General features: G+C 44.3%; 1 protein-coding gene across 8 annotated transcripts in view; it reads right to left on the bottom strand.

Annotated features, from left to right (window-relative positions):
• Positions 1-23158, bottom strand: part of NEGR1 (neuronal growth regulator 1) — a 322390-nt gene that overhangs the window by 59247 nt on the left and 239985 nt on the right. For 5 of the 8 annotated variants that reach the window (XM_080603526.1, XM_080603527.1, XM_080603529.1 and 2 more), the window contains one exon: positions 19941-20092. The exons of 1 other annotated variant lie outside the window; for it this stretch is intronic. In XM_080603526.1, the coding sequence (XP_080459652.1) occupies positions 19941-20092 (152 nt within the window). Of the gene's footprint in view, positions 1-2645; positions 2939-8962; positions 9347-19940; positions 20093-23158 lie in introns of those variants that run through there. 2 more of the 8 variants (XM_080603528.1, XM_080603530.1) reach the window with 2 other exon arrangements.

Below are 23158 nucleotides of genomic sequence, written 5' to 3'. Positions count from 1 at the left end.
TGGGACAAAAGCACCGACAGGGGCTGGCACCTGCCAGCCTGCTGCTGCCAGAGACATCGCCAGGAAAAGCAGAGCTTCCCACCACGGGTTCGGAACAAGCACGCCTGGAGTTCGAAGCTCCTGCCCTGCCACTCCGGAGGCGCCGCCGCGCACTGCCAGCCGGTGGGGTTACAGACCCGCTTTTGGAGGAGGGCTGTTACACCCTGGGGGGGCGGTGGCACTGCTGACCTGGGCAGCTCTGAGAAGGAAAGGGGGAGGCTTGGGGGAAGCTCAAGAGGTCTCTGCAACTGTGTGGGAAAAGCAGGAAGGCAAGGCAAGTGTAGGTGGCACAGCAAATAAAGTATTTGACTGCCGACGGATTAAGTGCGTCAAAGAAGTACAAATACCCCAGAGAACAGTCAGCAGAGTGTGGCTGCCAGGAGAAGGGGTGATGTGTCCAGGAAGAAGTGACAACGACGCTTGCAAGCAATGCAGAGTCCTGGCCACAAGGTGGGGACAAGCGTGCTCACACGCCTTGCAGTGCCTGGAGCAAGGGGGGTAAGGGCAGCAACCAAAGAAGAGCATTGCAACCTCCACCAGCGTTGTGAGGGAGTACAGAGGCATAAGAACTGATAACATGGGTAAAATGAACTATCTGGGTTAATTTGGCTTTCAGAAAGAAAGGTAGAGAAAAGTCTTCTCAGGACAAAACAATGAAATCTTTATCCGCAAAGTCAGATGTTGATGAAGACAAAGAGTTTAAATAGAGAAATGCACCTGCAGGTCTTGGTGCAAAGGCTGGCATCTCAGAGGTGAAGGAACAGGGAACGTGGCATAAGATTTACAGGTAGCTTTACTACACTGTCACTGAAAATGCAATATTCCTCTAAAATCATTTTTGGTTGGCAGTGGTGAGTGTGTCTTAGAGCAGACTGCTGGAAATAATCTCAGAGAATCAGCAGATGAGTGAGTTTAAATAAAGTGGAAGAATAAACCCCATAGACTTGTAACTACAGCTCTAAACCTTGAAAGAGAAATCTAGGACAAGGAGGTGCAGCTTAATGTCACAGACACTTAACAGTGCCTTTTAGCAACAGGCAGGAGATAGTATCTTTCTGATCCCAGGCAGAAAAAGCTTGCAGAGAAAACCTCTTAACATAATGGGAAACCACCCTAAGAAAGGCTACAAAGCACGAGGAGGAAAATTGCAAGGAAGAAGGACTGGCCATTAACGAAGCTATGCCTGGGAACCCCAGCAGAGCTGGGATGAGGTGGGAATTGCCCAGCCCCAAGCTGGTTGGCACCATGGAAAGGAAACTACAGCAACCTGCTGCGAAACACTCTTTAGCCCCACTCGTACGATAATAAAAATGCAAGCGGCTCTATTCACAAAGGCAGGATGGAGAAATTAAGCATGGACCTAAAAATAATTTTTTGGTTCAGTTTTAGCAAAAGCTTAAAAAATGGCATGCTGAATAATGAAATGGAAATGGAAATTGCCAGACTGAAGTTAAAGCAAAATTCAAGCAGCTCAGGGTACTCTTATCAGAGGGGTTTTAATAAATTTGCACACAAAATGATCAAACCAGCAGTGAATTCACAGGGATGAGAGGAGAGCGGGTCCACGTTCAGGGAGGGCAGCGTGGGCAGCGCGGCGGTGCTCAGGCTCTGCACTGAGCAATGCACGAGCCAGCAGGCAGGGACCGAGCACGGGTGCACTCAGCCAGGAGTGGCCTCGCAGCCTTTACGCACTGCTGCCCTCACGCTGCCTCCCCACCAGGGTTCCTGTGAAGGAAAACCGGCTCCTGCTGGGAGGAAACCCGGCCGGTTCGGGAAGGGATTGCCCGGGAGCAGCCCGTGCCACAAGGGGTTCGCATTCGCTGACTCGATAGGCCTCCCAGTCCTGGTGTCTCGATGGCATGCAGCCACCTCTCTTCCCAAGGGAATACAAAAAAATCTCAGCAGAAGCAAGCACTATGATGCTTCTGTCTGTTGCCTGCAGTACACCCGCCTGCAAGCCCCCAGTGTGTGGGCAGGACCGCAGCAAGCCCAAACTCAAGGGCCCCATCCCCTCCTCCCATCTCCCCAAACCACCACGAGCGGGCACAGCAGCACCCAAGGTACACACAGCAAAATCCTTCACACCTCCCATTCACAATGCCCAGACCTGACAGCGACGGGTGCATCATTACTCCTTACACCCGCACACCCCAGCTGATCCGTCCTTCTCCGTGAGATACGCCCGGTCCCCCCCTCTGCTGCTAACGGTGTCGCAGCTCCCTGCCCACTGCCCACGGAGCACAGCCACTGTGCCGAAACGTAACCGGTACAGTCCCACACAGAAGGGTGTCGTCAGCATTCCCCCAGACACAGTTTGTCCATGTGGAATTAACCACGTCAGCAATGTTTCATTGACACACCACAATCTGCAGAGTGGGACCGTAATTCAGGAACGCAGCAGATCTCAAACTGGTGCTGGATGTGTCCAGTTACAAAATGTTGCGGTCCCCTACGGGGGGATCTGCCGGTAAAACCACAAAGGCTACACAAACCTCAGCCTGCACTTGCAAACACTGCAAGTTTTCTAACATGGCAAGTTTAAATAAAATTGAATTAAAAAGAAATTTGATAGAACCAAAACCTGCTTGCTATTTAATGTAGATGTAATCACTGAAACCCCCTTGGTGTTGCAAGTTAATTTTTTATTTGCACAGCCCTGCACAACCCCGTCTGGGCTGCAGGGGAGGGTCTGCACTGCAGCACCCCTGGAGCTGCACCTCCTGTGCTGGTGGGGCTGCTGACCAAGCATTAGTACAGCGTTAGATCCAAAAAGGGAATGGCAATGATGAAGATACAAAAAATATGAGGTTTGGAGGAACGTGGAACACAACGGGACCACATCAGATGAAGGCCTTCGTTCTCCTTCTTCTCAGAGGTGGCTGCTTTTCCAGCACCGGTTCTGTACAAACACAAAAAGAGAAGAGGGGTCAGTCGATATTCCCACTCCCCTTCCTCCCCCACCTCCTCTACAGCTTGCAAAATATTATCCATCAACAATACACAGAACTTGTTACAGCACGGAGTTCCCATCCACAGTACCTTTCCCAACCCCTGCTCTTCATGTACTACTGCCTTTAATGAGCAATTAGAAAGGACAAGGCACATGAAGCACCTGGACTCAGTACTTGCCCTTCTGAGTCTACTGAGATGTTTTTACCCCTTAAAAAACTATCGCCTCCAGTAACAGAAAACAAAGCATCTTTGTGGATGGCACTGCTGGAGCCCAGTTCTGCCTCAAATATTCTAATTAATTTCATATTAACAATATTTAAACTGTATATATATATATATATATATATATATCAGTCTGTGAAGACTGTAGGGATATCCTCTGCCAACCAAGGCCTTTAAAAGCCACACATCACAAAACACAGAAGGCTTTCACTGACATTGAACCAATCCAATACTGCTCCATGTTAAGACAGGGAAGAGCCAGAGGCTTAATAATGATCTTTCCACTTACCAGCCTCCCTGAAGCAAATCCGGGTGCCTCGGCGTGCGACAGCCGCCCTCTCCCTGGGCTGCACGGCTGCAGGTGCGGGAGCACGTTGCTGCTGACGCTGGGGCCAACCAACAGCACTCCCCTGCCGCTCGCAGTGGGTGTTAACGCCACGGCAAAGGCCACGTTAATCCACCATGAAAGGATAACTCTTCAGATGTACAGAAATGATGGGGCTCTTCCCAGTGCCACGGAGACCCTCCCGGCACAAGACCAGCACCAGCCCATCACTGGGGCCGTTGAAGAAGAAGAGATGAGTTAAAGCTATGGACTCAGTTTTTCATTACAAAGAGAGCCTATTTTAACACTCTGCAGCTGCTCACAAATGAAATTGTTTTGGTTAGTGTAACTGATATTATTAGGAGGATGCCAGTTTTTAAATATGAACAATATTCCCCATTATCATTAAAGCCATACACTACACTCAAATGCTGTATTTCAGAATAAAAAGCAAAGCCCTATGCATCTGAGATATAATTATTATTTTTTTATTTTTCATTATTCTGGTGACTGAAAGTCTAGCCTATTTTACAGTAACTATAATGAACAGAAACTATGAAACATTTTAATTGCTTTCCGTAGCCCTCAACATTGTAACATCAGCTGCTGCCACTCTTCAGGTATTTGGATCCCATGTGTGAAATGACTACAGGAGGAAGCACAAGTTGCCTTCAGCTAAAAAATGATGGTTCTTGAAATTGCATTTTAGGATATGGCACACACGAGTATGTAAATCCACTCTGCTCTATAGGATTTTCTTACGAAAGCAGAGGAGTGTACAGGGGCGCAGTCAGACACACAGTGAAGAAAGGTCACTCATTTCATTTGACAAAACCATAGCATCAGCACAAATCCAATTTTTTCTCCTTCTAGCATTATTCTTATTTATTATAGTGTTTTGCGATCTCAATATTAATCATCAATACCCTAAAAATCCAATTTCCTTATACTCAGTTTAAAACGCCATGTGTTTTGCTAAGATAAATGCAAATGATTTGAAAATGCATGATTAGATATTCATATTCACACTACAATGGCTTTTACATACACTGCATAAGAACCACTCCCCTCAACTTTATGAGATATTTCATTATAGGACGGGTGGTTGTATTAGTAGCACCTTATCTAATGAGAGCGCCATTTCTAACTCTGAAAAAATGCCAAAACATGATGCTACCAGAGTAGCACGCTTATAGATCATATGGAAAGCATTCCGTAACGTAACAATAAAGCAAGCTTGTTTCAGTTCAGTCTGCATCAGTAAAATTGTTGGATTTTGCTGTAATAATATTTAGACTTTCCATGTATTAGATAAATCAATAATTGGTCTAGAATATAGCTGGCAATCAAATACTAACATATGGATTCACTGAAAGAAAAAACTCACAACTATTTTCATTTTTGGCCTTTGATAATTAACCAGGCTTATTTAATCTAATCTCCCCTGGGCTATGTCAGCTATGCTGAAGATTAATGATTTGCTTTGAAATAAAGCTCCTTAAGCCTAGGTAAACCAAAGACTGTTTGAGTACAATGGTAAATGGAAAAACATATTTAATAATAAATCTTTTGGATGGAAAGTGCAAGTGGATTGGGGACAGACATGACCTTAATTTATTCTGTGTCTTTTACTCACTATTAATATCTTGCAATTACAAGTTGAGCTCCTTTACACGTTTGACTTATTACACCTTAATTGCCAAGTGATGGTTTATTTCATTAAAATGGTTTGTTCCTTTATTACAGGATGACAAGTATTTAATAGCTCAATGTCTGGGAGACATATAAAAAAAAAACAACTTTGAATTTGAAACCTGAAATTGCTAAGCAGTTTACACATTCCATCCTTCTTGCCAGCCTCACTGCGCTGCACCTACTGTAGCTTGGTTTTGCTTGATAGCAAGATTTTTTTTCAATAAATATTCCGGTATTTTGAAGCCTGTAGAAAACTATGTTAATGACACCATTTAGTGTATCCTTTTAAAAGAAGGTCAATGAAAGTTAATGAAGGCACTCACTGAAATTCATCGCTGTGGAGTGCCAGGCCTGAGCACACACACTTAGCTGGCACTCAGAAAGTACTCGGACGATTCTAGAGTTTTACTTAAAATTCCAGTGGAATTTGATTTTCTTGTGAAAAAAAAATAAAAAAAATAACACATTGCTTAACTGTGGGGTCTACTGAAGTCTTTTCCTTTTAATTTTCATTTTAGTAAGTTCCAGAATGAGTAATCATTTTATATGGGATAAAATATTTTATAGCGTGAAAAAACTGTCCAGGAGGTGGGTGTATTTCTTTTTTTAGTTGGATGAGAGAACCACACACAAGACATTCAAAATACTATTTAAAATACCCGTCGTGCATTTGATATTCTTGCCAGTTAAAGTATTCAGTTTCAACACTCCCCCCCCCGCCCCCAACCCCACCGACAAGAGTTTTGCCTTTGTAGCACCTGTATTTGCTCAAGGCTTCACCTTTCTCAGGAACACCTGTAGTGTGAGGAGATGAAAAATCAGGGAAACTTTTATCCTGAGCAAAGGGATTTTTGCAAAAGCCCCCATCCATACTGCAGCCTTCTTTTAGAGTATTACAAAAATATATCCACTTGTTTAAGGTCCTATATTTGCACTGATGTTCACGAGACTAAAGTACTTGAAAATGAAAAAGCAAAGCGTAACTCGTTTCAAGGAAGAAAAATAATTTGCATAATGAGATCTTTACAGATTTCAGCGCAGACCCCAGAACTTGCAGACCTTGCTTTTTTTGCCGAAAGCCCACAGTTACCTACACTGTCTGGCCACCCAGCTATTAGGGACAGACTGCCGATTCCACATACAGTCATGTAGGGTTGTTTTTTTCCAAAGCAATCGAGGGCCCTTCAGGTGTCTACACAACGGTTTCTAAAGCACCCAGCTTCCACCCTGGGGACACCAACCATGGTTTATGAGCTCTAACAACCGCTTTCCCAAAGGAGGGATACCTCAGCCCGAACTTTTGCATTCTGAGAAAACGCACCAAGAGGATGTTGATGCCAAACAAAAAGCGCCTCTCTCAGCGCTGTGCATCCAGTGACCAGACACTACCAAGAATCACCAGAAATGGCAGAGCCAGTTTGCAGACGTCTATGGAGGACCTGTATTTAAGAAGACTTCCACATGTTTTACCATTTTTTCCTGTAACTTTTATCTGAAGAGCACTGTTGCAGATACGATTTACGAAATTTCCTCCCATTGCACATGTGGAGCACCTCAGTTACTCAACGGGCTGCCACAGTCACACGCGAGGGGGGCTGTCTGCCGAACGGGAAAAGAAGAGCTTTGCGTTAGGGGAAATTTGGGGGAAAGCTTTCCGTTTCAATCTATCCTGTCCCTGTGCAGCCTGACCACCTGTATCAAGCTGCATGTTGGTGTTTTACCTGTCAGTCCGTGGCTGTGAACATCTGACACGGTCACGTCTACACCACACACAGAGACCTGCAAAACAGCGCACCTGCCAGAGCCTGGGGAGGATCAGGCCACGGCTGGAAACCAGCAAGGGCGACCCTCATAAAAGAAAAAGCTTTAAAATAAATGTCATGGTTCTTAATTAAAATGAATGAAGGAGAAGGAATAGTTCTGTTTCTGGAAGAGTAAAAAGAACATCTTAAGAGTCTTCTGAAAGTAATCTATAAATGCTTAACTAACCCCTTCCCCGCTTGTTCTCCTAACTCACGTTTACGGAACAGAGCTGCACGGCCACAGTGCGCAGTGAACAAAGAAACAAAAAAGATAGCCTAATTTTCAGGGCCACGATACTGAATATGAAATTCTTCTGATGCCAGAGGTCTAATGAGACCGCTAATGAGTCTACTCCTTTCCTGGTGTCATGTCACCTATGTGTGGTCTATGATATAGGCAAAAAAAAAAGGGTGAAGCAAATAGAGAAACCTACTGGATTTCTAGTTCCTATCAATATTTTAATTATGTCTACATAATGAAAGTTACATGAAATAAAATATTTTTTTATACTTATTCAAGTTCTAATATTATAGAGGACATACTGTATTTGCACGTTTCTCCTTATTTCCTATTTCAGATTTTTTCCAGAGAAAACTGCTGCTTTAATTATTTTTACAGCTGTTGAGACCACAACAAAATGAAGGAAAGTGACAAAGTGGTCTGCTTCTTTTTAGCTCCGTCCTTCATTCATATGTGTACATTGAAACCTGATGAATAATGTAGACACAGAAATCTGTTAGCATTTTTGCTGTTCAGAAACATATGATTAGCATTGCTCTCACTTCCCAGCAATTATATTCTTGTTCTCAGAGGTCATTCTTTAAATCTGTACAACCGTCGTTATATTTCTGGAAGCAAATAAGGCAAAACATACATCGGAGATGCAATGCGATGCGTGCCACCGAGCTACCTCCTTCCTGTGTTTATAGCGGTGGGCCTGCCACCGATAACACTTCTAAGCAATGTTTCTGCCAGGTTCATGGCAATAAGCATAAAGTAGTAAATATATAATTGCATAAAGCCGAGTCAGAAAAGAACATTTGTCACCCTGCCGAACCGCAGGACACACAGCCTGGATGCAGGGAGGTGCCCTTGTTTTTTCAGGCACGCAGCAGGAGCTGCGCACTCCCTACAGGAGGGGCAGCCCCATCCCAAAGGCTGACCCCCAAACCCGTTGGTTTTCCTCGGTCTGCCCGGCAGCGCTTGCTCTCTCACGTGTATGCCTGATCTGGGCTGTGCAAAAGATTTTATCTGTGGGCCAGAAGCACTATATAAGGCTGCGCTCTGCAACCAGCCAGAGTAATTCTATTTTTCCCATTTTTCCACGGGATATTATATCACACTAAGGTATATGCTTAGACGAGAAAGCTGTTTGTGGAACGGTGAAAGTCTTGTCCTGCCACTCCAGCTCTGGCAATGCAGGCATAGACAACTCTTTCCTGAAGTCAAGTTTCATTTTAATTTTGATGAGTTTCTTGCCTGCTCTACGCACTACACCAGGTTTAGAGGAAGCACCCTGATCTCCGCAGCCCTTGTATGTATATCACAAGTGCTTAGAAGAGCTAGATGCTGCTCAACTGCTCTGATATTTGATCTCACTGGCATAGCAATTTGTGAATAATTATTTAATAATTACTATGTAATTATAGCTCTACTGATCCCTGATGAACCGAAATCCGCAGACAATGCCTATCAAATGAATCATTACAAATTTCTATAAATTACATAGTGAAATGTGCCAATGTCATGATGAAATTCACAAACCGTCTATAATGTCTGTAAAAGGAAACTTAATTAAGCTGGAGTTAGAGTTGCACATCTCTAGCCAGAGTTGCAGAAGGAGCACATTATATGATTTGACTTTGAACTTTTCCAAGAAAAACAGAGCCACATAATGCTACAAAGTGCTCTGGGTTAGCCTCCAAGAGAAAGGAGAGGAACACAACGGTGAAAGTTCATGTGGATTATTCAAGTGATAAATGAGTTACAGAGAAGCACGACTGTTTTTCATTTGGCACAGGTGTGGTTTAGAAAATAGGTAGAACAGAAACAGATCTCTAGAGCAAGTCATCATGCAGACACACAGAGGACAGAAATGCTTTTACTGCCTAGGGAGCTATTAAAAGCTGAGATCAAGGAACAGAAGTTTGCTGCAAACAGCCTACAAGAACATAGAGGATCCGAGCATACACACCAGTGGGTTAACGTAAACAGCAGCAGGTACTTTGCAAAGAACTCACTTATCCTCTCCGGTGAGGGATTGTGATTCCTCAGACTGTGGTGGCTGTTGTCAGAGCGTGTAACTTTTTCCTGGTCAAGGTATAAATACCGTATTACCTATTATTCAGGTGTCAGGATCCTGCCTCAGAATATTCGACCCCAAACAAGGAGGACTCCCTGCCAAGGTCCAAGGTGGACCTGCCCTTCTGCTGCTGACGCAGCTCGGCCCGAGCCGTAAACCCAAGCAGCAGGCTGCAGCGTGGAGCCTCGTTGCACAGGTGGGCTGCTAGGAACACCTTACCAGTCCACCATTAGCACGCAAGAGCTGAACGTATTATTTCTGGGAAGAGAAATGTCTTCTCTGTTCTTTTGGATACTGTACTTTCAGCGAAATCAAAGACAAGAAAACTGAGCTGTTGAGATCCCTGCACATGTGGATTGCTCCCAGAGGAGAGGGTGAGAGCTGCTTCAACCTAGGGCCATGTCCAAAGCTCAAGGCCACCTGGTGCCATTGGGAGTGCGGGAGGCCCAAGGGCTTCCCTGCACACACCTTCCAAGGGGAGACAGCAGAAAGAAAATTGCATCTGCTCTTGTGGCTTTTTTCTGTGGAGCAGGCTTGAGGCTTTAGGTTCATTTCTTTAGCACTGAGGTCAAATCCCTTTGATAAACTCACTAAACTTCGCGCTTGAAAAAATGTTGTCTGCTTGCCCCACTGCTCCCCGTGGAAGAATGGTGCAGAACCCGGCTGGCCTAGCAGTTAGAAATCTTCCACTCTCAGCCTGGATTTATTCATGACAAGACCATATCCATTCGTTTTTGGACCGGCTTCATCCCTTAGCCTAAATGGTTCTTCTCCCAGGCAGGGCTTTATTGCACCGATTAACATGTAGAGACAATCTACTCGAGGCTTTGCTTTGCTTGACCAGCATTGCTCAAATATTTATTCAAGGGCAATTTCCTTTCACTCTGTTGTCACATGCAGCATCACAGCCAGGTCCCAGTTCCAAAACCCCAGACAAACTGAGCTCCCAACAGAAATTAAAAATAATTAGCAGCTCAGTAACTGTCTCCCACCACAGCTGCGGCTGGCAGGCTGGGCACACCGCACTCCCCACCCCGTCCCTCCGAGCGCCGAGTCCGTCACTGCGCACGTGCACAGGGAGGATGGGTGGAAGCGTTTTTATGTCCAAGAAAAGCCCCAGGCACTTGGGAAAATCTTGATACAAACGTCGGAGTGACAGTTTCATGCCCCAGATGGGGAATTTCGTTTAGATTAATGCAAGTTTTGTAGGGCGTTCTGTACAACAACAACTACGAAGGCCACATCGAGCCGAGACCCCTTTCTCACTTGCATTGCCCCTGGTGTGTCCTGGACGTGCCGACCTGCTCCGGCTGTGCACCAAGCTGTGGAACAATATTTACAGAGCCCAAAAGCACTTGAAGCGACTGCTGGTCGAGAGTAAATGCAGAAAGGTCAAGAAGAAGCCTTTCATTCGCAAACACAAACAGTCTGGCTGGCAAAGCTTCCTTGGTGGGACAGCCACGTGTCTGAGGGGTGACGTACTGAAATTCAGACGGGATGGGGACAAGTACTGCAGGGGAACTTTAACCCTTTTTTCACATCGCATCCTAATTCAGAAATCTGAATTCAGGGAAAGCATTTTAGTATTTCACAAAAAGTGCTACTTTGCCTCAAAACGTCAACCACTTGCTCATTAATTTATCAGGAATTTATTTTTTAAACTCATCTCCAGGTTAAGAAGAACAGTGAATTACCTTGCTTAAAAAATGAGGATGACAAAATGCACAGTTAACCATCTTTAGCTGTAAAACTATAATTTTAAAAGCGTTAAAATCTCTATTGATTTAGATAAAACTTTGTTGGAACCTCACTCCAAAGTTTGTTTCTCTAATCTGAAGGACATTTTCTTACAGATTTGCAACACCGTGGAAAGCTCAGCAACAGCATTAGCAAAGAAAAGGGACTGGTACCAGATGTACATTTTATTGGCTAAATAAATAAAAGCTGTACATCAGTGCTATATTGTTGTACCTTTTGTTTATGGTGTAATTACTTCATGAGATTTGTTGTTTTCTCCTTCACATCCCCCATAATTTATAATTAAACATTTTATTCTTTTTCTAAGTATAGTATTTTAACTGAGTATATTAACAGAATATAAACAATCAGGTTCTCAGAGTTTTTTTATGATTGAATAAAATTCATGAAGTCTAAATATTGCACAATCTGAAAATCCGAATCTATTTTACAGAAAAGGTCTGTACCAGAAAGAGCACCTTGCTGCATAGTAAAATTCAGATTACTGTTGTAAAGGCTTCAAAGCTGAACACCATAAAGTCAAGATATCAGCTTTGTTACTTGTGATAAAGCATGGAAAAAAAGTGCATTTCTGAAAAATAAATCACAGGTCTTTTTCACTAAATATTTCTAAAATTACAAGAAATATCTAAGTATCTGCTGCTAATGTTCGTTGTCTGAGGTTTAGAAAAACATAAATCTGTAGGTGGAATTAAGGAAAACATTGCTTGAGTTCTTTATTTTAGAGGCTTATTGAAATATCTCAGCATTTTATTTCTTAGGTGATTGAGTACAGAAGAGATAGTTAGTGTTTATAGTGTGGGCTCACAGAAAAAGCTCAGTTTTAAAACTCTGAATCTATTTTTAGCTTTCCCGCAGGAAAAAAAAAAAAATCTTTTCTAATTTTCCTCACTTCACAAACTGGATGCTTAGGAATATGTCACAGCTTTGAGGGAAATGTAAATAAATGCTGTGGAGATCATCTATGCCTATTTTTTTAGTAATCTTATTAGAGAACACATGGCATGATATATGCAAGCAAATTTTTCAGATAAATATTGTTTGGTTTCAAGTGACTGTTTCTGTTAAATAACCTAGAATTTAGTTTGTAAATCATTTTCTCTGTTAGTCAAATCATATTTGTGTTGCTGTTAAAAAATTAATTAAAAATATAAAAAAGAAGCTCTCAACAGGTAACATGAGCAGATTTCAGTCTTTCACCCAATGTGTAGCAATCAGATAATCACTTAAATATGGAAGTCTTGAGTTTAAAATCATTCTATGTATTTTATATATTTTTTTTGTTATTCTTGTTCAATAGCTAATTGTTTTTCAAAGTCCCATAAACTTTGGCCTGAACAACATGGTATAAAAACAGATTCTCCATTTAATAGTGTATTTTAATGAAAAAGTGTTTTGCATTTGGGTTGAATCCTGCCACTGATTAGTTAAAGCTCTCTCGGGCTTGTTTTAAGAGAAAACTTCGTAATATACCTTCTGTAGGCTAGCCAGTATTTCAGTACATCTTCTTCTTTACAAGATAAACAGTACTCATCTTTAATCTCTTGACACGGGATTTTTTCATCCTTTGTTTCCTACTACCCCTTTATGAACCATCCCCCCCCATTCTGCAGAATCTCTCATACTGTCTGCAGTCTGCATACCAGATCGAGTTGTAAAATATATTTATCTCAGTATTTATAGCCCTTAGCTTTCCCACACTTTGTTACGCATTTTCTTCTTTGGATTTTTCAGTTTTTCTGAGAAGTTAACTTACTTCAAGTTTTCCTACCCCTTCTGTATCACGAAAAGAAACACCAGTTCGAAAGGAGCTCTGACCTCCGGTGTGCCTCATCCTGACAGGGGCACGTTGTAGGGGAGTTCCTTAGATCACCTTGATTCTTTTAATCACTGCAATTAACTGATACTTAGAATGAAGATTTAGATATGCTGCTAGACATGCTCCTACACATACCTCAGCCTCTCCAAATCATCCTTTTTCGGTAGAAATATGTGTCTAAAACATATGGCTACAACTACACAGTTTAAGAATATGAATAGAAATTTAACAAAAGGTAACACAAAAGGCAACTAGGCAACTTCTGTAAGGATCCGCAGTAAGGATATTTTTTCCCCTCAAACACAAATGTGCTTTTAGGCCTTTAAAGTTTCTTCTAAATGTCAAGGAGAATCATACGTGCCTGGTTTTGCTCAGACTGGTTATTTCTACCTAGCCCCATCTCAGTCACATTGTCACATAATTCAGAATAAAACTCAACCTGGAAAATAGATAGAGAGAAAATTTGTCCCTAACTCTCAGTAATTGCTACCTGGAGCAGTACTTGGCATGCTTATGGAAGCATCTCAAACCCAACATCTAGCAGAATTATTATGACTTGCATAAATGGAAGATTTGGCCATTTGTCTTATTCTGTGTGAATATATGAATTCAAGGTGCTGGTTTTTTAACACTGCTGGGCTACTTGTCTCAGCAGGACTTTAGGAAACTAGTCCCTCAGGTGTCTTTCTGATTCAGGAAAACTCAGTTTTACTTGTGCACTGTTCAACTGCATCATACATCTGCTTTTTACCCCGTGTGAGAAAGGGGAGAAAAGAGAGGTTTCTGCCTTGCCTCTGAATCACACTGCAGGTGTTGGAAGTTTTCAGGTAGCGGTTTTCCGTTAGGAAAACATTCACTCAGTTAAAACGTCCTGGACGAATACCTTGACCTTTGAGACAGGTCCCCAAGGAACTCACTTCCAGATTTATAACCCCCCTTCTCTAATTCCCCGATTCAGCCGCAGGGACCAGGAGCCGGGTGTCCCCTCAGGCTCCAGCTCCAGCTCCTTCCCGTGGCGCCTCACCTCTCCTGCCGCTGCCAGGCCTGTTCGGCCAACTTGGACGTGGCAGGCAAAACCAAGGCCAGAACAAATGACCTGCAGTCTATAACGGAAGAAGTGATTCTGAGTTTCCAGACAGGACAGCACACCATGAAAAGGTTTGACGTGGCTTTGTTAAGGGATGTACCGTGAAAACCTATAGGCATGGACCTGGCTGCCCCTTACCCGGATGTCCCTTACAGCCACCACAAGGAAGTGTGATGGCTCCGACATTTTACAATCCCTTTACAAATGATTTTGAGGCCCCGGAATGGATTTCAAATCTGCTTCTTGTCCAACACCACTCCTGGGAAGTGGAGGCAGAGACCTTTGCTACACGTTCAGCAGGAGCTGGGGGAGCAGGTCGGGGTACTGACCGCAGCCCCGGGGGCAGGACTGGGCTCAATGAAAAGTGTGGGCTATGGAACCAGTTCTCTGCCCTGTGATGTCCACAGGGGACTTTGAACTTGAGCCAAACCTCGTTACATCATTAAATGTCTTTGGCTGACTGCAGTAGTCTTTGAATAGGCTTCTAATGAATACAGGAATTTTCACATAAATTTTTATGGGTGTACGGATATATCTAAGCAATTTGTGTGTGTGTGTGCAAGCTGTCCCACCTGACTGAGACATAACGTAAAACAATGCCAATTAAAGGGTGATTTGTTCTGCGGACCAGTATTTGAAAGGTAAAATAGCAAAATATTTCTTAGGTAATTGGACAAGGGTTGAAACTGTGGACACAAAGGGAATTTCTATGGGGAGTAAATTTGTTTTGAGAAATGTCAAATTTGGTAGGTCAGCCAAAGCTAAACAATAGGAATTTTCACATAGGAAAAGACAGTAAAATGCAATTTCTCAGTCAATAAAAATAAACTGTTGAGTTTTACAATGACACCAAACGATATGAACAGAAGTCCCAAGCAGTCTTCGCATGGTTTCCAACAGCCACCTAGGTTATTGCTGCTAATGGCACCCGTGCCAGCGCTGTCCCTCTGGGGCCGGCACGCAGCCGGGGGAGCTTCCCCGGAGCCCAGAAGAGGTGGCACAGCGGCGATGCAGCTGCTGGCATCGCTAGCACGGGGTTCGGGGCGGGATAACCTGCTCCAGGTGAAGGAGGTCGGGGCTGCAGCCGGCATGCAGGATGGACCCGGCCCCGTGATGCCCCAGCAGCGCAGCCACCGCAGCCCAGGAGCACGGCTGGGTCACAGAATCACAGAGCCGCAGGGTGGTTTGGGTTGGAAGGGACCTTAAAGACCACCTGGTTCCAACCCAGAGAAACACAGACATAGCCTGACTGTGATGGTCATGGGCAGTGGGGAGCGGGTCCGACGGCAGCCAGGAGTGTCATTGCCCTGCCCTCGGTCAAATGACTGGCATGATCTCTGAAGTCCCCTAAATCCCTGCTTGCTTTGATTTTTATGGCTCCAACAGCAGAAGGGGAAAGTTTGCAGATTCCTATCCCATGAGTAAGACTGCCAGGAAATTGCCAAGGAAAATGGATGTCTGTCTCAATACTAATTTTATTTAGAAGATGTGGCATTGCAAGACCAGTACACCGCACTGCAGATACCCACGATGCCTCTGATCTCGTGCTCCAGTAGACATATCCAGTGCTACTCCCATGATACTAAGGAGCATGCATATTGTCACATGCAGTGTGTTGTTTATAGTGAGTTCATTTAGATTTTGGGAAGAATATTAATTTTTTGCATTTCAGACATGAAACTCAATGTATTAAAAATATTGGTAGAGCAGTTTGATTAGGAACCTTTACGTAGGAACCAGGACACAATGCAATCAACGCATATAAATCGAGGGCACGGTCTGGTGCTTTCTGGCATGCAAAAATGTTTGAGACAAGATTATAAGCATGTTGCACTAACCGTAAGTTCACAGTTGGATGCTTATTCAATAAAGTAGTTCTGTTTAGCTGCAGCAATTACATTAGCACAGAAAATACTACCACATTGCTCACGCACCTTGCAATGCTCTCCTTCCCCTTCCAAACGTCACAACTGACCTTTGCTGCAGCCCTTCGCAATCACTTATGTTTTAGAACAACTCCCGACACTATATCTAAGATTTCTGTATAAGCCACATCCTCCAAGTGCAAGCCCCTGTAACAGCTGTGGAAGACAAACCCAGCCTTTTAAGAGCAGTCATTTCTATGGCAGCTGCTAGTAACAGACACGGATGCTTCCTCTGTATTGCAAGCTTTCTTAAGAAGGCACCACTTCACAGGTGAGCTATTTATAGCATTCATAAAAAATACTCAGGAATGTACAGGAGACGCTCTCTAAAAACACAAACAAAGTAATACCTTTACCTAAGAATAAACAAAACTACATCTACTAGAGACACGATGATTATTTTCATCTTCTGTGAGGTGATGGCTTACATGAATCCAGACTTTTGTGTGTATCTTATCTCGTAGGGACACAGAGCTCACGCGTAGCAGGGAATTTTATGCCTCTGTGAACAGTCTCTTCCTAAGTAGATTTATAGTTTCTAGAGGTGTACAGATTTAATCTACATTCAGATTACAAATGCAGGATTTCAACTGCTGCCCAGTTTCCTGTCATAATGTAACAAGTGCTCGGGTGGAGGAGAAAGTCTTCCACTGTGACTCAGCTTTGGTAAAGAGAAAACAAGCAATCCAGCCCCGAATCCACGTGCTGGGATGCAGGCGGGCGCTGCCTGTGGGCACGAGGCAGGAGAGTGCCCGGACAGGGGCCGCTCTCGCAGGGATGCTGCTGGTGGCAGCAATGCAACCGCCTCCCTTCCGGCCGCTTGTCAGAGCAAAAGGTAGAATAAACCCACCTCAGCGCCAGGGGCTAATGATAACTCACTCCCATCATGGTGGCCTTGCAAATTTGTTTGTAGGAAAATGTCTTTTCTTCTGAATTAAAATTGCGATAATTTAAAAGCAAGATCTGCTTAATTATAAAAAAGGCCACTCCATTCCCCACCGGTAGATCGAACCTTTTGCCCTGTGCCCACACCATATTGCGTTTCCTGCAGAAACTGTTTAATGAATCAGCAAGTCCATGCTTTACTTACAGTAAAGACTACATTCTTCTTAAGTACCAAAACTTCTGGGAAAGGCCAACAACGGCAGCACTAAGCATCTGATAAATTAGGCCCATAGATGGCAGGATGGGACTGTCCAACAAACACTCATCACGCCGGTGCTCTGGGGGGATCCTCTACATCACAAGCTTAGCCACAGGACAGGCAGGAACAGTTTCAAAAAACAACACATTTGGATCATATGAAGGACTTGGCCATGAATAATTAGCAAATTGCCATTCATTATTAATTTATTGGAATCACTACTGCTCTGTATTTTTCCCGCAAGGCTCAGCCTTTCCATTTTACAGCTGCTGAATTTATTATTAATGGTTAGATCTTAGACGTGACCAAGCCTTCAGCCAGGGCAGTGGCAAAGTCGGCTCCGTTGGTGGGACGTGGGATGCCGCAGCCCCGCAGGCTGGGCTCCTGGCAGCGTCCCCAGGCCAGGCACGGTGTGCCTGCCCGAGGCCCCGTGGGAGCAGCTGCAGCCTCCTGCCCCGTGCGCCCCGCTGGCACCGCCCTGCACCGCTCTGTTCAACCCAGATATCCTCCGCTCAGCCCAGAGCCCGCAGCTGCACACAGCCAGCTGTTCCCTGCAGCCCTGACATCCCCGTGTGACTTCTGTTAGCTCAAGGTTGCACTTATGGATCACTGAAACCCACACCCTCCTGGTAGTAGAAGAAATAACTGTTTTCCTGGGATCCTTGAGTTGTGTACCTGCACAGGGCGCAGACCCTGAGAGCAGAGACCACGCTTAGTTCTGCCCCTGAGAGGTGCTCCCAGCTGTGTGCAGCAAAGTTCCTGATTATATGTAGTATGGGAATGTACAAAGAAAGAAAATAGATTCTCTGCTATACAAAATTTTCTTAAAATACACCAAGAGCAGAGAGAAGCAGCCGATTAGCAGCCCCTCAATTCCCAACACAGCGTGCCAGCACCCGACAGCAGAGCCGCGCGGTCCTGACACAGCCGCACCGTCCCCGAGCTCCCACCGCAGGGTGCAGGGCGGCCACACCTCGCTCTGTGCCGTGCCAACGCAGCTAACACTTCAAAATTACGCTGAAATAAGGCATCCATCTCTTATTTTTAACATTTGTCAAGTAATGCGATGATCAAGTTATGCTTAACACTGTATTTGACTATCAACCAACCAGTGACTGCTGATGCTTCCCCCGCACATACCTGAACCAGCGCATATGTTCCACTCTCTGTCATTGCCAACAAAATAAAATGCAAGTACCATTTTACAAGAGAAAATTCCCTCTGAAGTATTAAGGAATCCATATTTAATATGTTGCTACAGTGTGAGTTGTTTTTTTTTTATAAAAAAAAAAAAGAAACTCTTTCTAGATGATACTAATGCGAACTGTGAGCAAGGAAAAATGCCCAGCCCCATGTAAATTGATCTTAATTCCCAACTGAAATCTAGATCACCACCTTTTGGCAACCTCTCCTTGTTTTGATTAGAATCAGAAAGATCACAGTATAAAATAAGTCATTTCATCTCAGTCTTTCAGACAAACCTTGGAGCTAACACCAACCCCTTATTTCATTCAGGCAGATCAGGATCAGATCCAGATTTCAGCATTTTCTCTAACACTGTTCTGCTTCACATATCCCATCTCTTTCATAATGGAGAATATGTATTTTTATTATTTGTAACAATGAACTTGGTACTAATCTGACATTTTCAACCTCTGCACCTCAAAGTGCTTTTTAACAGTTGGCACACAGTACTTATTATCCCGACAAAATAAAGCTGATAAAATCCCAGCAGCAACTAAGAGACAGATTCAGCTCTGCTCTGTTCAAAATTAAACCAAATCTTAATGTTACCTTCTCTGAATTGCAAATGCACCAAATACTATCTGCTGCTAGGATAATATTCCTTTGTTTTCACTTTTTGCATTTTCTCTTTAAAAGACGTGCTGTGTTGTTTTCACTTTGTTAATGATTTCTCAAATACTAAATAGAATGGAAGGAAAGCCTTCATGCTATTTTCTGCTTATTACACTTCTTCTGCAGTAATTTCAAATATCCTGACAATATGTATCACGGAGTAAGTATATCAAGAACGAAACTTCATGGTTAGAAGGTAATAACCCTAGGATTTAAGGAACTGAAAATCTGCACTCCAATTTCCACTCAGTAAGGAATATCTTTATGTAGAGAAGAGTACGTCTGCCTTTCAGTACTATCACTATTGAAACAGAACAGATTATCACTGAAGTTCAACGATGAACATCTTCGGATGCCACTAACAGATGGCTAGATAGTCAACAAATGTGAAATACTATGAAATCATGGTTAAAAATATCTTTCATGTAGGACATTTGAGACCCATTTTATGTAAGCTTCATGTTAAAATACCTCAGCACTTTGCCTACGTCGGTGCTTAGTGTTTCCCACAAAGGATTTCACGGCCCGTCCCCTCGGCTCACCCAACTGCCTGCTCACGAGGCCAAGGGCAGCCCGAGCCGCGGTGAGCCCACGCCAGCGGTGCAGCTCAGCAGCACCCCTTAAAGCTCGCCAGAAGAGTTCCTAATGGTGCTCGCAGTGCTTGGCCACCAAGTATCACTGCTCTGAGCAGAAAGGTTTAAAGGTTTTGTCATGCTACTTGTGACGCTGTACTGTGACAGCAGGTTGGGTTTCCTAGTGTGTTTCCTTGTAGATTCATAATCTGTTGATGCCCACGAAACGTACCATCACTTTCCAAACAGAAACCCTTCCGCAGCACAGAATAAACAGCCAGGTGTGTTATTTCCCACCGCTGAGGAATGCAATGGTATTTATACGCCTTGTGAAGCAAACCAGGGAAAACAAAAACATACTACTATTTTTTTTTTCTTTTGAATCCGTGTATGTGGAAACAAACAACCACGAACACTTGCCACATGTCCACGTTACTTACGGTTGAGAGGCAGGCTGGCATTTGTCGTCCCAAGCTTGTTGGCAGCAACACAGGTATAGTTGCCAAAATGCTCTTCTGTCACATTGGTAACAGTAAGAAGCGATCTTGTACTATAATTTTTAATAGTTATTCCTTGTTGACCATTGATCAGTCTAGAAAGCAAAAAAAAAAAAAAAAAGTCTATAACTCATATACCATGTATGAGTCTACCTCTATAACTCATATAATTTATCACAGGGGCTGATTTGGGAGGCCATTGGCAGCACTGGAGGTGTAGGGTAGTGAGGAGAACAGCTCCTGCCAGCTTGTCCTGCAGCCTAAAGGAATTAAAGAAGAGCACCCCCTGCCCTGCCTGCCTAGCCACCTGACAGCACCAGCGTCAGATGGGAAGCTTAGATTTTAAATTGGGCAAAATTAGCTAAAACTTTAAATACTTTCCTGAGGGCACAAATGGGTAGTCAGTATCCAAAGCTGACACGCTGCCCGTTCGGGGAGCCAGAGGAGGGTGTGCTGGCACGGGAGTGCTCCCTCCTGGCCCTGCGGGTATGCGCCTGAGGACTGTGGGCAGTCAGTGGGGTGGCCAGCTCGTGCGGGGCTCAGCGGGGCAGCAGGGAGGCTTTAGTAGGAGACATGGTAAGCCTGGGAAGCAGGGCAGAGCGAGTGCTATCCTAAAAGTAACTCTGCACCCACCTCTCAGTACTATGGTAGATCTTTCAGAGAGCATTTTTTCAGTCTCTGGTGATTGCTTGTGACGTTATGCACCTTTAACTGATGGTTGATGAGGATTAGGTAGCTAGAAAAGTGACTAATTAGGATTGTGACCACAATTTATTTTACAAGCCTCTATAGCAACAAATTATACTTGCAATTAGAAGGATGTGCTATGGCAACGCTGCACCCTGAGACAGCAACCTGAACAGAAACCAAGCAACAAAACAGGAAAAAGCCAAAACACAACTGTTTTCCTGGGCTCTATTTCCCTGACTTTGAGCTTTCCATGGTCAAATTTCATATGCACTGCCCAGGTACTTCAGTGTAGCTTCCAAACCAGGTCATAAATACCACTGCACTGACACAAAGGGTGACGGCCAATTTAAATGTTGTTGTTATACGTAAACCACCTCTTGTCAGACAGCTAGTTGAGAAGGGTAACCACATAATTAAAACTCTAGCAATAGCTGATTACTCATGCTTCCTTATATTTCCCATAAAGAGCAGAGGTCTGGATGAAATATCCAACCTTTATTTGATACGCTGGAATATACAATCATATATCCTGGAAACGAATGTGGTCTTCCAGCATTCTGTCTAAAAATATACTATCATTAGTTGCACTTCTGCATACCATGCACTGAACGCTTTCAGCGTTACCAGGACGCCTCTGCCCCCATGCACCCTGCGCACCCCGGCTCCTGCTCCCCGTGCAGGTCCTGCTCTGCCCCTCGCTGCTGCGGGGCCGGGCTGCGCAGCCCCCCGGGAGAGGACAGAGCGCGTCCCGGGGACGCACGTTGCTTTGTGGGGAGGGTAAAAGGCTGAGGCTGAGACGCTCGGCTTTGGGCAAGCACTGCCGCTGGGAGACCCAACTTTTCTCCGGGCTGATGAAAGGCAGAAACGTTTGTCCTTCCAACCTGCACGCATGCTACTGCACGTGGAGGTTCTCCTTGTTCCTGCCGATGTTCTTCCCTTCTTTTCCCACCCCACTGAGAGAGAAAGCCCAGAGCCGCCTGCCCTCCCTGCCTCCCTGCCCATGACAGCGTGGGGAACCACGGGACTGTGGGACAGAGGATTCGGCTCCAGTTAGGGTACACTCAGCAGCTTCAGACTTCTGTTTGCCATTGGAAGAACCCGATGCTTTTAGGTTTAAATTAATTACTGACATGTCCTACTCTACCCAGCTCATTGTCGGCACATGGAGTTTACTACTTGAGTGCGTTTCTCCAAGCGACTTTTCAGACTGCAACAGCATTTTTACTTGTGTGCAGCCACCCTACACATTTCTTCACCTTCCTGCTTTGTACCACAAGCTGCACAGGGAAATGCAGTCTTATTTCAGAGACTGTGCCTATGCATGGAGAGAAGGCCATGTGTCAGTACCAGCCCCGAGGGATATCTACCTTTCGTTTCATATTTGAATACTTTCATATTATTACAATATATTAAGCCATTATAATGAGTTTTGTTATTTCAAAAGTAGGTCTTCTTTGCTTTATCAAGTATAAGAGAATTAGTATTTTTAGATTAGCAACTTCTGGGCTTCTTCCCTGTGGCTGTTTAATTTCTGAGATGTAATTTCTGCGTAGCCGTGTAAGATACCATACTTGAGCTGTGAGTTTCAGATGCGAGGAGTCAGCACGGCAAAGCCTCCTTCTCCCCACAGGGAATCCCTGTGCAGTTTTAGAAGCCAAATGCTATTCTGATTTTAAGAAGCTTTTACTAACTTTTCCCCCAAACTTCCAGTCCCTTTTCAATGTGATGCAATTGCGTGCTTTGGTTCCTAGTGGGGATTCAGAGTGCTCACACCCAGTCACTGTGATGGCCCTTCCTCAGCTCCCTCCCCAGGGTGCCACCACCGGGAGCTGCTGCCCAGCACCCCAAGCCCTGGGCACCTCCAGCATCTCAACCAGACCAGGCTCCTGCACGGAGCTCATGGCACCGTTTTTACAGATTAAAGTGACTGGGAGACCCCTCCTCGCCTTTCCCCAGCAACAGGACAGGAGAAGTGGCCAACCTGCACGTTCAGGTAAAAAGCAGCAGGAAAGCAGCACAGGTCCCAGGGCTACACGTTGAGGGCTTTATGCTCCTCACCTTGGGCTGTGGAAGGACGTTGCAAAGCACGCTCATGAGCCAACGCTTAAGGAAAATGAATGAGCAAGAACTGCTGTAAGCCTGGTGATGAGGTACAATTAGCCCTGCAAGCTCCTTGTAGGTGTAACTGGATGGAGTCTGTGACTGCTTTTATTTTTAGTTTTAATGACTGTTTTACGATGAGATGATCCCAGGAGCCTGGAAACTGTGGGTTTTGATTTACATCAACCTAAGTAACAACAATACAATTTACAGACCCAAAAGGCTCCTTTCAGACACTGAACATATATTAGGATTTCAGGTCTAACTCCCACTATTCATTTATTCAAAGATTCATCCTGATTTACAAAAAGAAAATAGGGTCTCAGTCCAAGACTAACAGAAGAAAATGGGATTCTCTCTATTCTATTAGC

Source organism: Anser brachyrhynchus (genome assembly GCF_964034855.1).
Source record: "Anser brachyrhynchus genome assembly, chromosome: 8".
Taxonomy (NCBI): Eukaryota; Metazoa; Chordata; class Aves; order Anseriformes; family Anatidae; genus Anser; species Anser brachyrhynchus.
This window is presented reverse-complemented; position numbering and strand designations above follow the sequence as displayed.